The sequence below is a fragment of the Pectinophora gossypiella genome, chromosome 20 (genome assembly GCF_024362695.1).
Source record: "Pectinophora gossypiella chromosome 20, ilPecGoss1.1, whole genome shotgun sequence".
Taxonomy (NCBI): Eukaryota; Metazoa; Arthropoda; class Insecta; order Lepidoptera; family Gelechiidae; genus Pectinophora; species Pectinophora gossypiella.
In genome coordinates, this window is record NC_065423.1 from 9,320,178 (window position 1) to 9,341,451 (window position 21,274).

Genomic DNA, 21,274 nt, shown 5'->3' on the forward strand with positions numbered 1-21,274 from the left:
TTAAGGGGTCCTTATAATTATAAGGACTACTAAGGACGTACTTCTGTTAAATAAGGCGATGCGTATCTGTTGGAAGTTATCGATATTGATAAAATCCGACTTTATGATGGTGAATTCACGTTTGAATCATAGATAATAATTATTAATACATATATGTATTTAATTTCCCGAATTTGTGTCCGGTTAATGGAAATGGACTCGCCTCCTATTACATGGGACTTAAACATAGCTGGCGAGGAATGGGTTGTACTATACACTTCTGCCTACCCCTTCGGGGATACAGGCGTGATGCCGCGTTATGTTACATCTTCAAAAAAAAAGGATTACTAACTCACCCTCTTTCTGTTATCAAATTTAAAAAAACTCAAATATTGCTCAATAACCAAAAACACCTTCCAACCCCCACCGCTCCGCAACCACATGGTTCAAAAGAGCGGGAGTCCCAAGTTTTAAAAATAGCTGCGCGGACGCATATGACAAGTGCGCGGGAGTCGAGTCAAGGCCACAAGCGGTAGCTCACTGATGGTGCTCGGAATTTGGGCCATTGTTTGATGGCGACAGAAAAAATGCCCGACGGTTTGGTTAAGTTGTCTTTTTGAGTTAATACGTTTCTTTTTAACGTGACTTTTTGTAGATTCGCTTCGGATTGGTATCGAATACTCATAGTATATTAAGTCGTAAAACCATTTACGACTATATACTATGAGTATACGATAAAAATCTTTATAGAACGGATTTTTTATATAGGCAATGGTGGGTTAGTAACCTTTTTACTTACAAGAATTTAGGTTCGGCATTGGCGCTGACTCGTGCAGACACCTCATAATTATAATAATTATACCCATTGACGTATAATAATATGCATGATCAAAATGACAGCAGGACCGAGATATAGGACATCGCTTAGCGCGAAAGAGGGTTATGCTTATATCCCTTTCGCATTAAAAGTAATATAATGGTTTGAAAAGTATACAGCTTAGTACGGAAAAGGCGACAAATACGTCACTTTAATAAGTAAACTCAGTAGATAAGCGTATACATCACGTCGTTATTTATCAAGTCATTAGCCTAAGATAATACTGAATAATTATAATGACGGCTGCGAGTTCAGAGATGTGTATCCTGTAGATAAACTAGAAAAGTGCAATATAGTGCAGGATACGCTTCACTCAGGGTTGGGGGACATCAAAGCGATCGCTGGACTGGACAATATGGTCACCCTACCAGGGAATATCCTACAGGGGGATCACGTGTGGATACACCAGTTTTACCCAGCAACTCGACTAGATTAACATCGTTAGGACGTGGACGAGTAGTTTTAGTTTTAAATTAGTTATAGGGTTACAGAAGTAAAAGTTACTGGCGTTTCATCAAGCTAAAATCAGAGGGTGTAACCCTATTGTCCGGCCAAGTAGTTAATGCCATATGCGCTAAATCTGCAACAAGCCACGTCAAATAAAAAAAGATAAAGATCTCCGTGGTCCAGTGGGCTCACGATCCGGAGGCCCCAGTTTCGAAACGAAGTAGGGATAGTCATGAACAATATAATGTACCCACTTTACGACTCTGTCGCACTAACATATTTGACATTTAGTGAGACTTACAGTTCCATTTGTCAAAAAAGTTAATGTGACATGGTACCAAAGTGTATACATAATTAATGCTCGTGACCGGACATATCACAAAAATAATTAATTAATAATTAATTTTGTGATGCGATTATTGTGATTCCTAGTTGACATTCACTGCTTGGCCAGCAAGTAACATAGGTCCATTACGTTCCTAAGAAAAGCAAAACTTACATATTGTTAACATACATATCTTGTCATTTCTTCTCCTCAGCCATAACACCTTGCGAAATAACGTAAATTCAAAAATGTTACATTGACCTTCAATAAGTTTAAACAAAACTAAACATCCAACTAAATATTAATGTGTGTATATTTTAATTTTATAAATGTATATGTGTGTCGTAGGTTTTACCTAAATAAAATGTTTTATTATTAGTTTATCCATGATAATTACGTTGAATAAATGATTCTGATTTCTGATTTCATACATAAACTCACGCCTATTTCCCACCGGGGCAAGCAGAGACTATGGAATTCCATTTGCATTTTTTTAAAGCAAATCTTATCATGTTTATCACTCGTGTCGCCTTCCTACACACTTAGGTAAACAATATAGTACGTGACAGTGTAGTTATCACCTTATCTGATAAGTGATAAGTTGATAACAGACAAAGGAGTGACGTTTCACTGCCCTAGTACAGTAAACAGCTTTCGGTTTTAATTTAGACTGTTGTAATGATCTAATCGGGTTAGTAACTTATCAATTGGGTAGTTTTCAACGATAAATTATGAAATTCTGATTGCTAAATCAAGCAAGATCTAAAAGTGACATTTTTTTTAATATTTTTCTATTTAATAAAGAAAAATGTAATAATAAGTACGACATTTTGTCACGATTTTCTATGACGTCACAGGTTGCTTTTTCACACAAATTCCATAGTCATTTCGTGTTTTGACGTTTAGTACAAAGTAACTGATTTGACTAGTTGGAAACTACCGTATTATATCTTTTTTATTTAGGGAGATATGAAGTAAAATATTGATAAATGGATTCTTGCTCTTTGAATGAACACTTGCACATACCAACTTAAATCGGTTATTAAACAACCCGGTTACATAATTTAAGGGCTGCGCTCTTGTCGGTAAGCTAACCGCCATACCTCTCTTCTCTCCGCCAAATCCTTCACCTTCTGATACGACACCTGTACCTTCTTTTTAATTTGTTTCGTTAATTTTCTCCTAGGTCTACCCCTTCCTATCTTTCCTTCAACTTTTCCTTCTATGATGTTCTTTATAAACGAATCGTATCGTATCAGGTGGCCAATCATATTCACTCTCCGGTTCTCTAGTCTCGACTATGATTCTCGTGCCATGGTTCATCATCTCTAATTTAAGAGCCACGCTCTTGTCGGTGTAGCATTCTCCTGACTTTCCATGCTACTTTTTTAGGGAAAAATAGGTCAGTGGTTTTCCTCTTGCTTTCCGCCCCGCAGTACTCTGTCTGACGCGAGTGGGATGTCGCCCAGAGTAGTCTATTTCAAAGCCGTACTAGGACTCCTGTTCTCCGCCTCTGAATAGTACTGCCGTAGTAGTACTGAAAATTTTAAGACATGTATCCACCGGTATTCGAACCCTGTACCTCCTGATGGTGAGGCCAACGTTTAACCACTGGACCATGTAGGCAGTTAGCCTGTCTAGTACAACGCAAACATTAATTTGGTGGTATATTTTCGTTGCTTCAGCGCAAACAAGAAGCAGCATAACAGCCCCAAGGCGGAGCACGAGAATTATAACTTTGTTTTTCTTAGCCTGCTTGTACTGTAGGAAAATGTCATGGCCTATGGCGAATATTTATTTTTAATAAGTATTAAGAATGTTCACGCGTGGAGGTTTCTTCTACCTAGAATTCATCGATGCCAGACGATTATGAGAGATTGTAAAATAAAAAAATAAAATGAAAATTTTTTTTTTTATTTACATGGCCCTGTAAATCTACGTCTGACATTGACCTTAGATCGTGAAAGAGTGCAAACAAACGGCAGCAAAAACAATTATGGCCTACTTTCGAAATACTTGTAGTCATTGATGTAATTAATATCTCTTAAATCTCTCTACTTGTACAGTCAAGGCGGGAATACACATGCTAGTAGCTGGCAGACTTGCATGCCAGCTCCTTGCACGTGCCAGCAACTTTCAAGTATACGTTAATTGACATGTCTGTACCTGGCAAGCAAGTAGTTTGCACTACATTCGATTTTGGAACGTAAGTATTTACAAGTTTAATTTGCAAACGTGTCCAGTGTACCACGTGCCGGTAGCTGGCACGCAAGCTACTGATCCGTTTTAGAGGCATGTGTATTCCTTTACTGAATCTGACACCTGTCACTTCATCGTTTAAAAATAAATAAAAAATCCAGACTGGATTTTATATACTTATTGGCCCCGATTCCTGCAGACACCGCCTAATTTTATTTTAAGTTATATCCGTCATTTTCATATCCGTCGAAAAGGAAAGGGACGGATGATTCACAGCTCTTAATTTTAGGAAGAATGAGTAAATGAATGAATAACCCGGGCGAATCAAAAGGTACGTCGCTGGTATGCAATCCGTTTGACGTGCTGTCTACTGTGTCGGGTTATTGACGGACGTAAAATTTTTAGACGGTTTAGATTTGTGCTTAAAATTGACTTGTGTTCCATAAATTTTATGCTTGTCGATTACCCGTCCCTTTCCTTTTCGGCGGATAAGAAAATGACAGATATAACTTAAAATAAAATTAGATGGTATTTACAGGAATTAGCACCATTGGATACTTAGATCATCCTTACGATGGATGTACTTCTCACTACCCTATTGAGATATAGTCGCGAGATTATGCTATATGTAAATACGTTTTCTTGCGCACTCTACCTAACATAAAGATACCTACACATAATTTACATTATACCGAAGGTTATATAGGGTTCGTTATGGGAGTGACGTCATACCGGAAGTCGTAAAAGCTTTATCTGGCTTCTGGGACACCTCTGGCTTACCGTGCTAAGTTTTAATGGCATTCCTATAATAGAAAGCAGGAAAACATCGTATTCAGATTGACGTTAGATAAAAAACATGGCCGTAAACATATTTGTGCCAGACTATAAAACTATATTTATACTACTCATGTTTAAGCAAATACATTATGTTTCTTTCTTTCTAATAATCAAGTAGGTCATCATCATCATCATCAACAGCCCATATACGTCCCACTGCTGGGCAACAGGCCTCCCCTCAATCAACCGGAGGGGGAAGAAGAAAAGAAGAAGGAAAAAAAAAAGAAGCTCAATGAACCTATAAACAGACTTTGTACTACATTATAGATAAACAAATGAGTTGTTTACTATAGTTTGACCTACTAAGTCACTTCCGTTAACAGCAAGGACGTTGCGTCTGCGCAGGACTGGGAGCGAAGAAAGTAAAACACGTTCAGCTGCTTATCTTCCCGGGTAAACAATCGACAGAGGTATCCTATCTACCATCTTCTTCTATCGGGTTGTGACACGGATGACCAACCTCATCAACCCTGGTGCCAGGGTTATTATTGAGCCTTTGAGTATGTAGTAAACGGGACCAACGAGTTAACGTGCCTTTTGAAGCGCGGATTGTCTTAATTTCAGACATCGAGTGGTTTCCTGCAATATCCTGCCCAAATTAGAGATAGACACACAGTATTTGCTTTTTTTTAAAAGAATTGTCACCACCGGTGTTTGAATCCGGGACCTCCCGCTCAACCACTGAACCACGGAGACTTTTCAAGCGTGGTTTTTTATATGGACGATGCGATGTACTGATCACCTATCATCGAACGGTTCGTCATATTCCTCTAAGGATTTCGTATCTCTTCCTAACCCATATAGGCATTACTGGCGTGATTCATGTATATAAGTAGACCATAATTCATCACGCCCCACCGTTACAATGCGGGTTGGTTAGTCTTGGCCAGTAGCCAACTTAGTTTTCTGAGTTTTCGAATCGCTTGAAGGCATCGACTTTGCTTAACGGCTATTGTTATGCGCCAATATCGGAGGCCGAGTTTCACGTGCCCTCAAAAGCACAGAAGAATTAAAAAATATATATATTTATATTTAGAAGTCCAGATCTGTGTCTCGATTTGATAGTCCGATGTCTTATTGAAGACTCTCGGAGGTATGTGACCTAGCATGTATTGGGCTGGTTTTCCCTTCGCGGGTTGGAAGGTCAGACAGGCAGTTGCTTCTGTAAAAAACCGAACCTGTCAAATCTTCAGGTCAGGTAAGCGGACCCCGTGAAAAACGGGATAGTGCTAGGGAGATGATGATGATGATGTGTTATTGAAGACTTATAGCCAGATGTGGCAATTTTAACTCTACTCACCCCTATAAGGTTACGTACGAGAGTGGCTTAAATAATGTATGTAATGGCTAATATATCAGTTTAAAAATAGAACAATAAATTTCATCATGCGAAATATCAAGATTAAAAAAAATACCCTGTTTAGGCAATGAGTAATTAATAATTACTTTACAAAACAATGTCAAACAAAAATCACAAAACAATCTGTAAAATACAATTATAAATTAACAATTCAAGACCTTACGTGTCTAATCGTCAAACAATCCCCCCGAGTTATTCCAGGCGCAAAGGTCCCCATTACACTCGCCGCATTACCACGTTGTATAGCGATGGACAACGTTTGCACCAAGAAAGAGCCCGCACGCATATCGGACCTGTACCAGTTATCTACTAAAGAAAAACTAAACTAACATAACTATACTTGCTACTTCCATAATGTTCAGGTGCAAAGGTCATAGATTTTCCTCAACCAGTAAATATTATTCACGAAGACAATAAGCTATGCAATTAGTGTGAAATAATTAACGGTCTCACAGATTTTCCGCTTCGTAAAGTTATAGGTTATGCTGTAAACATGATAAGAGTAGCAGCATATTATTGAGTCATGTATTACTAACACATGTTAGGAAACCATTTTATAATTAATTTACTTTGTCATGTTTTATATTTTTATTTTACATAAAATGAAGCGAAACCTATTGAACTGGAACATCACTAATTTGACATTGATTTGTCTATGGAACAGGCTTTTGGCGGGAACGTGAACGACATGGTCGCTTTCTTCATTAAAAAAATCTAAATAATTAATACGAAGTAGTGTTTTGTGGTTAATGATCGCATTAAGTTAGTCGGAAAACATTCGCGACAGTGTTATTATATCGGAATATTCAATAAACAAAGTCTATCTATTTTCGCTTCGTGGCAAGAAGCCGCTTCATAACTCGAAAGTTTATGGGGTCTTTTGAGGTAATTCGTTTGGGGTTCGGAGTAGGAGTCTGCTCCGAGAGTGGGGGCTTAGGTTTCATCAATCACCGTCATCACCCCGCATCATTTCATTAATCATCATTAAGAAAAAAAATATGAAAGACATGGCTGTATGGACATAGTTCCCTTTGTCTTGCCCTTCGAGGAAAACAAAAAAAAAACCTTTTCCCGCTGTTTTCGTAAACCTAGCTCGGCTGTTGGTGGGGAGCGGAGAGTTGCCGTTCTGGACGCAGTATTATTCCTTATTCTATGACTTAAGTAATATGAGAGGTGAGGTCGCCGATTCATATAAATTCGTGCGGGGCGGAGTTACCGTTCTATAACGTAGTGTTATTCTTTATTCTATGACTCTTAAGTATATTATACAGCAATGCTCGTAGGTATAGAAGGCCCGTGTGGCAATTCACCAGAGAATTATACTTAATGCCATTTACAGTAAATTCTACGCTATTTCCTGTATGACCAGTTTATATATTATTACTATGAGATATTGCGGTCAAACTCGGTTAGTTTAAAATTACATTATCGTATGCGCTAGGTTAAAGTTCGTAGGAAATCTTCATATTATCTTTTATACATATTAGGAGTAAGGGAGACAGCGCGCGGTAAGTGTCTCGCTTGCACTTATGCGTTTATTTATTTATTTATTCAGTACTACTACATCATATATATAAAACATTAACAACTAAGACAATTACTAAAATTAAGACTTATATGACAATTACGTCTACAAATTAGTAAATAAATTAACAAAGCAGTTAGCACACGGTAAGAATGAAATTGAAGAATGAATGTCTGAGATGTGATATAGGGAGAACATTAAGTCCTAAAACGGATATGACGAACTTTACAGCGATATCAAGGGATCAGGGGCCTATTGCCCGTAGCAATTCGTCCATCATGTTAGAAACGACACAACCCTCTGTCGGATTTCACGACATAACCGGGAAGATAATCAGCTGAGTTTCAGAAACTGTTTTAGAAAACCACGCTTATAATTTCTACCGGGCTAGACATAAGCTCGTTTAGGGAGCAAATACATTTGGCAAATGATTTTAGGCTCTGTGTACCCTGATTAATAACACAGGCATATAAACCCAATCATTTAACTATTATGCCTAAAAATCTTGAGCCATATGAGGATCATCATCATCCCCCTAGCATTATTCCGTTTTACACAGGGTCCGCTGACCTAACCTGACGATTTCGACAGGTCCGGGTTTTTACAGAAACGACTGCCTGTCTGACCTTCCAACCCCCGTAGGGAAAACTAGCCCAATACAGGTTAGGTCACATATATCCGAAAATGCATTTCTGGGGAATGTGCGTTTCCTCATAATGTTTTCCTTCACCGCTGAGCCACAGAAGGATAGTATGACAAAAGTGAAACGTCTTGTATAATGAAATATGCCAATTGATCTTCTTCTTATCGTGTAGGTTGTCAGGTGGAATACCAACCTCATCAACCCCAGTATCACACTGGGGACTAGGGACTAGACATGGCTCATGTAACGACTACATAAGTACTTACATCAGTAAGGGGTAACCGGTAAGATGACCTGTGCTTCGGAAGGCACGTTATGCCGTTGGTCCCAGTTACTACTTACTGATGCCAATTGTCGATATATGATATATGCCAATTTATACGTTTAATAAAGTCACTTTGTAGTGGTATATCCTGTTCGTGAGCTATATAGGATCGATTCCAGGTTAGCACTAGACGGAATCTAAATTAGACCGATAAATTGACGATGAAAATTTCAAATAAAATGAATTATTTATCGCTATTCGTGAAGTTATTGGAAAAATAATTAATGTTAAACCTATTAAATTATTTATTTTACACCATACTCCGAGTTAGTCCCTCCAGTTAATTAGCCCAGCAGTCGTATGGTCCCCCCCACCACTCTCTCTCTCTACGAGATTTGTCGCAGATGGCATTTGCTACTTGGCCGGAAAAATGGGGAGCTCTGAGGGCTCTCACCCGGTACAAAATTTAAGTCAACAGGCCTGAAGGTTCCCTGTCTGCATATGTTTTGGTATACCTACCAAAAATAATGATAAGTAGTGTTAAGTAAATAAAAAAATAAAGAAAAGCTTCAAGGAAAGAGAGGAAGCGTCAGAATCACCTGAATGTCCGAAAGTAAGGTCCGTGCTTCGGGAGGCACGTTAAGCCATTGGTCCCGGTCACTACTTAGTAGTCGTTACATGAGTCTTGCCTTTGGCGGCTCAATAGTAACTCTTTTGACACCAGGGTTGATGAGGTTGGTAATCCACCTCACAACCCACACGATAGAAGAAGTAGAAAAAATTAAATATCCACTAATTAAACCTACTTGTGGAATGCTTAATATGTATATCTGACATTGGCGGAAGTCAAGGGCAAGTGTCTGATTTTCTGAATCGAGCGTTTGTAGCGACCTACGCGAAGAAATGTGGCTAAATATAGTTCCACGCCTGCGCGTGTAACCTCCTGTTACACACGATGTGTGCGAGATACCCAGGACTGTCTTACACACATTCACCCATAAAAACTGCTGCTGATATCACAAAAATCACTCTGTGAGCCCTGGTTTGGTTAGGACATTGCAGATTCTCCCTATTTTGCGTAAGATGATCCGTGCTTCGTGTACGTTAAGTCGTTGGTCCCGGTTACTGCCTCTGGCAGTAATGTCAGAGGCCTTTGGCGGCTCAGTACTAACCCGGCACCAGGGTTGCTGAGGTTGGTATATGCATCCAACTCTCACGATAGAAGAGAATGCTGGGTATTATCATCAGGATAGGGAGACATATAAAATGTCAGAGGACGACCTGTTGATAGCTAAGTAGCAGTGTAACGTAGAATTACATTACATTGCGGAGTGTGTGTGTAGCTTGATCAGAAATATTTTGTAGCTTCATAGTGGTGACGCAATGAACACCAAAATGTGATAGTAATTTAAAACTGTAATGCACATAAACAGCTTACATGGTGTAGTGGTTGTTCATGACCTAGAGGTTCGGGTTCGATTCCCGATGGATACATGGTCGAAATCACTTTGTAAGACTGTCCTTTGTTTGGCTTGGTCGCAGAATGATTTCATGTCTCGGAAGGCCCGTTAAGCCGTTGGACCCGGGCTACTAGCCCAAACGCCTCCACCAACCCGCAGTGGAGCAGCGTGGTGGAGTATGCTCTGTAACCCCTCCGGGTGATTGATGGGAGACATGTGCCCAGCAGTGGGACGTATTTACGTATTACAGGCTATTTACGTACGTATGGTATGTTAATGTGTATAACATTATATAACAGGCTCATGGTCTTAAGCATCATCAGGGAATATAGAGTTACAAGTTGACGACAACTTGCAGCCACTATTGGTATTGATGTCCTAAGGCGAACTCTAGTGACAGGCCACTCTACGACCTTCCAGAAGTGGGACAATACTCTAAGAAAAATGCGTCTGGCTGATAATAAACTAATAGGACGAGATGTCCTATGTTATTCCGTTGACGGTTCGAACAGAAAGCTCCATGAAGTCTGGGTACTTAGTGCATCATGCGATGTATGTTACTCTGACTAGCTCAATTGGAATATAGTCGTGAAGTTAGGTATAAGAAGTACCGGCTTAGGAAAACAAACATAATCCATAAAAACAGAATAATTTAGAATGTAGAATAGGTATATGTTATTGGGAAACTTCGTCCCTTGCATTGAGTGTGAAACCCAACAAAGATAAATTATAAAATGCTAATCTAGAAACAGAAGCCAGTCTATGATAATCGAAAATCAATCTCATTTTACTTTTCGACTTATTCTCGAATTTTATTTATAATGAGTACAACGTTTCCCCGCTTTTATTGATGACGTCACAGCACAGTATTTCCACACAAACTCCAAAGAAAACTTTCGTAAAAAGTATGTCATTTGACTAGGTTGTCAAGTAGCCTATTTGTTTTTTAATTCATGTATGGAGTCATATCGCGTACCTATTTAAAACGATAACATCGTGAGGATGGCAGTCGAAAATTTATTTAAAAAAAAAAAATGTGACCTAACCTAACCAGCAAGTAACTGTATACTGTAGATCAGTTGATAGCTAGATAGATAGATGATTGGTTCCAGGTTCGATTTCCGGTTGTCCAAAAATGTTGTCTATACACAGATGTTATGATGTCTAGGTAGCTAGGTAACTGTACAGTTTAGCACGTAGGTAGGTAGGTAAGGATATGGTCTACGTATAGATAGACCAATGCCACAGGAAACCCAATGTTCGTCGTCGTAATTTAAAGTTTGTTTTGAGCAAAGGACCGAAATCCTATAGTACATTCTACACCCTAGTTTGATAGTAAATAATACATCAGTTACCATGTCATGCTAGATCGTATAGTTAGATACAAAAGGTTAGTCATAATTGTAGGTAGGTAGGTACCTGAGCCACTTTAATAGGCCGTATGAGTCACGTGGACTAACCAGGGTAGTTAGGTAACTAGGAAGTTAATGAAGAATGTTTTTATAGATGGATATGTATGGGTAGGTATGTCGGCATGATAACGGACACGTCAGCCGCACCACGAGGAGCGACAGCCACGTTGTCACATGACTCAGGCGATGATTACCTTGTAACGATGTCTATCAACACCTCTCCCGATGGCGTCGACCACACCATAATACACACTACACTACACCAAGGAACCACCTGCGAACCAACACCATCACTACGGATAAGGACCTCGATAGACGTTCCCGAATGATAACGCGGCTAAACAAAAAAAAACCGGGGGTCCTAAGAAGGTCGAATCTGGTATTTTTTTCTGAAAAGCTGGCAACGTCGCGCCGGTTGACGGACGGACGCGCGTTCGGCTCGCGCGCCGCTCATTGGCCGAATGCGACGGCCGCCATCATTGTGCGGCGGCCTGGCGCCCAATGACACCGCGTCCCGCACGCCCCGCCCACATCCTGGCTGCCTGTTGAATGAATTTCGCGGCAGTCGCGCTCACGACGTCCAACGGGTGACACGTATCAACAACTTCAACTATTGAATGATTACTTTCCAATCGAAGATGGGAACGGACAGTGTCAAGTGAAATACAAAATAACACTGAAGCTGATCCGTAGACCGCGAAAAAAGAAAAATATAAACAAGTTACCGTGTAGGAAGAAAGTACGTAGTGGATGTTCGAGCAATCACGAAAGAGAACGGTCGATAAAAGTCGTAAAGAATATTAAGAGGTTGTAAATAAAAGTTGTCCAACTAATAACGAGAAAGTTGAAAGAAATAAAGAAAAAATGTGGAAATGAATAGCAGTTTGTGATGATATTTCAAAATTCTTACTCTAACGCTGACATTTCTAACTTTCTTTCGGTTCATTTGCATGTATGTGTACCTGAAACAAAGCAAGATAATTTCTATGAAAGTTAGAATTTAAAAATTAATAAAAAAGTTAGTTTCGGTATGTTAAGTAAGATAGTGGCACAAAAAAGCAGGTTATAAAAAAACTAAGATTAAGGTTTTTTTCTGTCATCTGAAATTAAAAATATTTTAATTATTTATATATTTGATGGTGGTATAACAACGTGATCTTATAAAAAAAAGTATGGAAATAAAATGTAGGAATAGTAGGTAGTATTTTTTTTATAAATAGAAATACTCCACGTATGAATTTTATTGCTGTGAATTTTTAAGTGCATTTTAATATCTTATTAATTTGGTGTTCCAAAAAAGGAAATAAAGTCATTGACGACCTGCCTACGTTGGCGTCACGTTCGTTCAAATATTTAATCATTCATGCACTATCTCGTAAATTAAATAGTTTTGTGTTAGTTCAACTTAGGTTTATTAGTCTAAGGAGTTTGTCGACCGTTTTCTGCGAAAATAAAACAAAATCTACACTGCATTTTATATTTATGCGGTTAAAATAAAATGACATCAACGTTAGACAAATAACTATGCCGACTTTTATGGACGTGTAGGCAGGATTGGTTTGGTAGTAATACTTATTCAATATTATTTATTTGCATAAGACATTAGTAAAAATAAAACTTATAAGGGAACTGATAAAAACAAATAAACTCAATCACAATTTTAGAATGACACAATTATTTCAATTAAAATCAATATCATCATAACAAATTAACAACCTTTACAAGTCTACCTATAGGCATTTTAATATAAAAAACCCAAAGCTTCTTTAGATCCCTTTCAGATCCTTTCTTCAAAATGTCGATCCCATACAAACATTGTATGTGACAGACAAAGCGCATCACAGCAAAAAGAAAATGGATACAATGGCTTGGAGATTTTTCCGTTATTTTCCTCATATTCTCCCACATAATACCACTGAATCATTTAAGAATAATAATAAGAGCAACATTATTATAGCAAAGAGTTCTCAGAATTCATAATCAACCCACTCAAGATTAATCTAGGACAGCGACAAAGTATCAAGACACGACACGAACAATTCTCACTACACAACACTATTCGCACTACACAAAATATTGTGGCTAGTAAATGTATATGGAAGACGATTTAAACCAGTAGTGTATCGACGCATTTGCTCAAAGATGTATTGTACTACCTATTTGAGATCAAAATTCATGCACAATGATTTGTGTATCTAACTGATGGAACCAAGTCTCCTAACTAAAGAGACTTTTCAGCTTTTGTCTACAGAAAATCCATTGGTCTCCAAAGAATTTCTTGATATTCCATTATGAAAGAATAACATCACAAACTGCATGCATTCTCAAAATATAGACACCCAAATCGTAAAACATCACTACTGCGACAAACAAAGTTAGCAGCACCAGCATACTAGGTACCATAGACATAATAGGTACAGGAATTGCAGTAACAAGCGAAGAATAATAGCTTATCTAACGTAATATCAGCGGGCACGAGTGGAACCGACGAGATAGGAATCAAACCTTGAACGTTCCGTTCGCTGCGCTCGGCAAAACGCAACCTTACTTCGTAAACTACTTTAGGAACTTGCAGCTAGGTAAACTCCCGATCACCTGACTTTGAAGTTCGAACTCGAATGAATGTCGGCCCTTCTAATACTATGATAATGTTCGAGGAGTAAATTCCACGTGTTTAAGGTGCAGCTGCAGTTAATGGAATAAATGCAAACTGATTGATGATTTTTATTTTATTGCACTTGTCCATTGTAAAAGGGGACTGAATCTGTCGGCTGCTAGAGAATTAAATGCATCTAATCTCAGATATTTAAGAAGAAAGAATCATATGTCTGGTGAGCTAACGCTGCCCTTCCGTTACTTTGATTAACTCAATATTAACAACAGAAAAATATGCAAAGATTCATCCATAATAGTATTTGAACTAGAAAGTCATTTCATTTCATTTACCAAGAGTTCAGGATCATTATAAACATGAAGGTAAGGAAATCAAGGCCAGGTCGACACAATCTCTGCAGGCAGATTCCGAGAATATAAACTTTCAAAACATCTATTTCCTGCACAGTGCAAGTTCAAGGGCCAACATCTTATTATTTGTACATTCCTGGGAATCGGGAGTAATTTATTGGAGGATATCGTTGTTTGTTGGTGTTCTATTAAATGTCAGGCCAAGTAGTTAAGTCCGGCCAAGTAGTTAATGCCATCTGCGGCAAATGTACAATAAGTCACGTCAAAAAAAAAAAGGTGTTCTATTAAAAACTCGCTTGATGATAAGTGACGACGCTTAAGGCATTATACTTACTCAGTAAGTAATCGCAGATTTCCTCTAACCTTGTCGAGTTCAAGAGTAAACAAACTGCCTTTTGTTATTTTTTTCGTTACATAGACAGCAAAACGTTCTCCGTATTCTATGAATATTATTCCTATTTCAAGACGGAACATCTGCTACTTGTCTTTACTGGTAGAATGAACTCTATTCAGACATAATTTATGCATACTAAACAAACAACATTATGGCACATAAGCTAGTCATCCAGTCATGTGCCTCGCGTTTCGCATCATCTTTCACATTTCCGATGAGTAACGACATAAAAACAACGTGTTGTATCTATAGCTATGGAATGTGAGATAATGTCGCGAACGTCTGGCTCGGCGGCGTGGACGCAGCACACACCCACACTGCCCACACACACACACACTACACAAACAGAGAATTATAGTATACTGACATAGTAAGGTAGACTTATGAAGCTCATAGCCTACTTACGTCTACCAGTCTGGTGATTGGAACCCATCAACTAAAAGTTTGGAGTTGTCATAATTAAAACACATAATAACGGGTTCTTACCGCGTTTAAATGGGGATATGAGACTCCCACTCTCTCTCTCTCTTTGAGGTTATGATAATAACCGCGTAAACTTAAAACAATGTTTGGAGTTGTCTTTTTGGATAGGTAAGTAAATGTTTAATAGCATTCATAGACTCCTATTCCGTTCTTAAGAGTCTTTCTGCAGACTGTACTCGAGAAGGGGTATTATTAAAACCGGTCATTAATCGCCTTCGGAAGGATTTAAAACTTAGACAACTGGATTGGCCATTATCTCAAATCGTTATTTAAATACCACGGGAATAACTAAACTATTTAATATTAATAAAATCTTGCAACATAATATGATATGCATGGAACCGTTAAAGACTTGAAGCAAAGTAGCAACGCCCCCATTATGCTTATGCTCGACTGTCAACGAATAGCGGCAGGCATAGGTTTCCAGCGTGAGTTAAATATTAAAATAACAACTGGTGCCTTCATCTTAATTACGTAAATAACTGGCGATGAGTATGTAATCATCATGTCATCTTTGGATACAAATAAATTGACGTTCGAAACGGTGGACGCTATAATGAATGTTCAATAAAACATCATAACTATTACAGATACAATCGTATAACAGTGTCTTCTGGCAGCTAAATCAGTCATCCTCGTCACCATCGTCTCGTCACTAAACAATGCCTTTATAAATTAAATGGTCGACAATTTCTCGCTTAACGCTTACACAGAACCAATCCCCAATGTTGTTTGTTGAAACTTCGACAGACAAACCGGACCCGTATATATAATGTCGTCGTATCCATCAAGATTTCTCCACGTATTAGTACTCTGCTACAAAAAACTACTCCAGTTTTCCGAGCAACTGCCACGTTCAGAAAATGATCACTTTAATTTCTATTCGTCGTCTCGTGGTAAACGAGAAATTCAAAGTCTTTGCTCTTGGTAATTGTGGCACTGCGAAAGTGACAGATGCTACGGTTTCTTTCAAAACTGACACACTATGTAGTAGAGAAATGGGACGACTTTTGCCGAAAATGCATAAGGTACAGTTCATATTAGTTCTGTACACGGCAAAAGACGGAACAAAAGACTTGGAATTATGATGCTTTGTTCTCAGATTAATGTTCTTCGCTTACCTATATGATGGGAAACATTATCTACGGGATATATTCCAACGCAGTACCTAAAGCATGTGTCCATCTAGATGACCCGGTAAGGTCAGCTCTCATATTTCAAGAGGATAGCAATTAATCGTTCTGACTCCGGAGGTACTAAGGTCGAGAAGTGCCTCGCCTAGCAACGAGCGTTCTCTGGCAAAATTGTATGGAAATATAAAAGTATATTATTATAGTATATTATAGTATTCTTGCGCCTTTTTGGCATAATTTCACCTGAGGGTAGAAAAGGTGGAATATGTTCCAAGTACGGTTGTCCTCGAATGGCTTCTACAGGATTTCTATTGTAAGAATCTTGGAACAAGACTTATACCGCGTGTTAAGCAGTATGGCCCCTCATTGTGCTTTGTATTTACGCAATTTGAAGTTCATCTGTGGTTGCATCTGTTTTGTGTTTATAATAAATTATTTTTGTATTGTGTGGCTTGCCAGTTTGGCTTTGCCTGGAATTTCTAAATGGTAAAGTAAACGGGTAACGTCTACCTCGGCAACGGTTGGTTGGTGTATGTGTTTCTGGGAGCTTCCTGGCATTACCATTGGAGAAAGATGAGAGACAAGAAATACGAAAATAGCCTACCTACTTATTAGAGTAATATTAGAAAAGTTAAAGCAGTTGGATACTTCAAAAGGCTTATAGGTGTGGTTCTGGTACTAATGGAATATTGAATTACTACGGTAAATAGTCGATATTGAAAAAGTTCTGTTAGGTAGGTAAAGTACCTACCTAATAAATGTTTTTTGAATAGAGAAGTTATATTAAAAAAGGCAGGCAGTATTTTAAAGTTACGCTTTTGAAAACACATAATGGTTTCAAGAATAAAGTTCAATTTCTTTTCGTCTTGCATTTTATGTAAAAGTTTCCAGGTCCGATATTTGACAACATTTTGAAAATTCTGATACTTGTAGACTTATAAAGATTTATAAGAATTGTTTGTTACCAAACTAGAATTCAGTTCCAAACACAAATAAGTAATTTCAGTGGTTCACGAAAGGTCATCAAAAATATGCTTCACAAGTCCCAAAGCGTAATCCGCAAACTAGATGACGAATAATAAAATTAGTGTACAATATGAACAGCTGATTCCAGAACCGACGTCAAGGTCCCAGGGAGTGTTCAGTTCACCCTCTTTCACCCCCCACCCATCACCGAAAAGAGGGTGGTACGCGCAAAATTCCCATTTCACCCTCCCTACAGTGGAACGGGTAGTATCGAAGTATCCCTAACCGTGTTTATTTTTTAGCTCAAAATTATTGTTGGAAACAAGATGAATGCTTTTTTTACCCTCGTATTTTTACTGGCTGAATTTAGCTCTTTTTGAGCGAAAGTAATAATATTTTTTTTTTTTTATAAAAATGTTCCTGCTCGCAAATACGGCGCATGCTGCCTTTTTCGAAAAGTTACATTCCTGAGTATGTAAGTTATCTATTTTAAATATTCATCAAATAGCTAACTTTTTTGGTAGAGATTGGAACACGGAAGGTATTTTAAGACTGTTTTGCTCAATGTTTTGGTCTTGTTAACATAACAAACTCATCTCAAGCAAGCGCCAAGCCCCGCCTCTTCGTTGTTTTCCTTCCATGAACAATATAAAAACATTTCACATAAATAACATACGAGAGCATTTGGTAAGGAAATGTTGAACGAACTCAAATACGGCGTAGGAAGGAGCAAAGAATTCTTCCAAGCGAGACAGAATAGTAGGTAGGTACGTCTTGATAATAGATAACTCTGAGATTGTTCCTTTGATAAAATTACGCACGCAGCGACGTTGCCAGCTCGCGGCGTGACGTTGCCGCACTTCGCAGCCGCCATTTGCAATTCAGATGAGAGCTAGTTGTTACGCCACACTCTCTCAAAATAAAAACAATGTTTTACTTATAAATTATGGCAAAGCTAATAAGTGTAACTAATACAATCAGTCGTGCATTAACGCAAATGGGATTATGGCTGAGGAACAACATAATTTCAATAAGAAAAATGTTTCTTCGATATTTATTTACTGTGATTAAAGCAATCACTCACATTACTTCAGAAAAATGGAAATATTGTCAGAACAACAACTAAGTTGAAAACAGCTGTTACACACACCGTCATAGGTATTATGCTAAGGAACAGACAGATGTTCTTGAGCTCACAAAGAAACCTGCACAAGCACTTTATATGTAAGGAACGGATGCTACTAGCTATCAAGTGTATTGTAGGTAGATTTCAATAACCATACATTAGAGGGACAGGTTGGGCTGGTATAGAATGGCCGACGATCACCTGCTGTACAATAAAAAGAAGAAAAAAATACATGCAAATGACCTGATACAATGTTATTTGATATTATCTTTCGTTTAGATGATGCCATTTGCTTGTTTACCGTAGTTATCGAAGATGGGAGACGGGTTCTATAGTTTCAGTAACAAAGAAGTGTTCACTGGAGCAGGAAGCCGCCAAGGCCACAGTGTCCGTCAAGCCTGACCAAGATGGCGGATGTACGCATGAGCGTCGTTTTTTCCGCAACTTTCTACGAATCGTACACTTAGTTGACAAGGCAAACATTCTTTCTGTGCTTCGTTGAATGGAATCGACTGCCGTAACTGTTTAATGTTTATTGACCTCATCATTAGGAATAGTTCAGAAATTCTTTTGTCTTTACCCAGAACATCAGGTTTTCTTTTCTGCTAACAAAGCACATTATGATGTGACTAAAACTTCTTTGTAAAGTCGAGTTAAGTATTTGGCTTCACTTTGCAGAACGAACCAGTTTTTGCTGGTTGTCAACATCGATTATACATTTTCGAGTCTGCCTCATTATTGATAGGTCCTTTTACAGCGACAACAAGTTTTTCTCAGGCAATTTCCATCGTGAACCTTATCCATCGGTTAATTATAAACAAGTTGGGTCGGTATTAAGTGTACTTATTACCTCGAGACGTGTCATTCTAGTCGTGGTGGCAAGATAAAGTTTCCAGGCCGGTCGAGCGGACGTATAGACTTTCACGATTCGCGAAGCCGTGCGAATTCATATTACAGCGTCGTTGCCGTTTCGCTCGCAAACTGTGAGAACTGAGAATTTCGCATGCATATTACAGTAGACTTGCAAAAATCGTTGCCTTTCCCAAAAGAAACGAAAAGGCGCCAGAAAAATTCGCCGACATAGCGAGCGAACGGGATTTATGCCAGGAATAAATAACGCGTAAACACCGAGCCCCTGCCAAAACTAATCTCAACGGATGCTCTTCATAATACCACGCAGCATGGCAGCACGCTGGCAGCCGAGTGCGACTGAAATAGATTAGTAATTCGGTCAGATCGCACGTGTGGGAAGAAATAATGTTCCGTTTTTAGATTTTTTATTGAATTCTACTCGTGTTGACTTTTCGCGTGTAACAACATAGTCCATTTCTTTCCGATTATAAGATCCGTTTCCGATTATCCGGTATAAGAGTTCCAAATTCTAACCTAACCTATGCTTACTTTTAAGCCGATGTCTAATAATCCCCAACTCATTCCCTTTGGTTCGAGATTCATTTCTCGCGTTTATAAGCAAAAAAAGGTTTCTCGGAAAGGTATCTCCCTGTATTAAAATTCTTACGAGGAGCGAAGCCCATAATTGTTTCCTTTCACTCCTCATGGCTACGGTATGAAAATATTCTACCTTTATACTCTCTCACGGTTAGGCGCTCAAAGTGTGTGGATACTTCACAATGAGTCAAGTCAGTGTTTGAACACTGTTCATTTTCAGAAAAACATGCTAGCGGATATTTAATTTAATGATTCACATATCGTTATACCAATTTGGTATGTTGGTATAAGATTGAAAGATGTGGCAAATAACTCGTGCAAACTTACGACAGCACACGAGATCGTTATACTCCACGTCGTAATAACAATTACCTGGAACAAAAATTTGCATTTTTAAAGTTGCCTTCTGCTGCATGTGGTGTGTATTTTTAATAAAGGAGTTAAAAAAGAAGCAAAGAGTAGTAAAAATACTGAATAAATTTCATCCCGGGAGCCGTTGCTCGGGGATATTCAGATTCACCCCATAAATTGCCAGCGAGGTAGTTTATTAAGATTTTATGCCCGCACTCGCATAGTTGTATCCACGGAATAGAAGAAAGAAGTTGGAAAGGCCTTTTCGTATGAGAACGACTGTCGCCGCTTCGGCATTTTATGCATTGTATGTAATTTCATCATAACTATTCGTAAAATAGTGCAAACAAAAATATTTTTTTTTGTGAATTAGCCGATCATATTAAGGTTTTTAGCCTTCCTATAATAAGGAGGGATCTCCTTGCATGATAGTTGATATCCGACTTCTTGTCCTGCAGATTATAATCTGCATTATAATGCAACACACGACCTTTGCGTGCGTCTAAGTTTGCGGACAAGTGGAGTGCAAAGTTGAAGTATGAACGCTCATACTTGTATGGCGCGCCTAGCGCGATCCCTTAGCCCTTCCAACATCTTTCTTCTATTCCGTAGTTGTATCGTGTATCAGCGAATCTAATGTAATTAATATGTATGCCATGTCTGTAACACTGTAAGAAAAAATGTAGGCAGCTAGTTAGGTATGTATTCTTAGAACTTAAAAAACTGCCGATTGTTTCACCAAACGATGCTATTTTTACATTTTTTACCAAGTTTTACGACTACATTACAAAGCTAATGACAAACTCGCATGGAACCAGTTTGTGTAGGATTAAAGAATACCGACTGACTATACTAGGTACCTACCAAGTTTGACATAAGTTAAGTAACTCCCGACAAATAGGGGCCCGAAGTAATCTACTAAAACGGGTTTGAAAGCCATTTTGCCCTATCTGCGGACCTAAAAAGGACTTGGAGCGAGAATATGGGATGTTGAGACGGGATGGGGGTACGGAAATTGTGCAATCAACGGATTCCGGACCATTAGCCGAACGATCGGCCCAAATCGCGGATTCACATCG

General features: G+C 38.6%; 1 protein-coding gene across 5 annotated transcripts in view; it reads right to left on the reverse strand.

Moving 5' to 3' along the window:
• The window catches only part of LOC126376193 (titin), a 167,808-nt gene that overhangs the window by 86,044 nt on the left and 60,490 nt on the right, over window positions 1–21,274 (reverse strand). For 3 of the 5 annotated variants that reach the window (XM_050023427.1, XM_050023429.1, XM_050023426.1), the window contains exon 1: window positions 11,524–12,265. The exons of 1 other annotated variant lie outside the window; for it this stretch is intronic. In XM_050023427.1, the coding sequence (XP_049879384.1) occupies window positions 11,524–11,573 (50 nt within the window). In that variant the 5' untranslated portion in view covers window positions 11,574–12,265. Of the gene's footprint in view, window positions 1–11,523; window positions 12,267–21,274 lie in introns of those variants that run through there. One more of the 5 variants, XM_050023430.1, reaches the window with a different exon arrangement.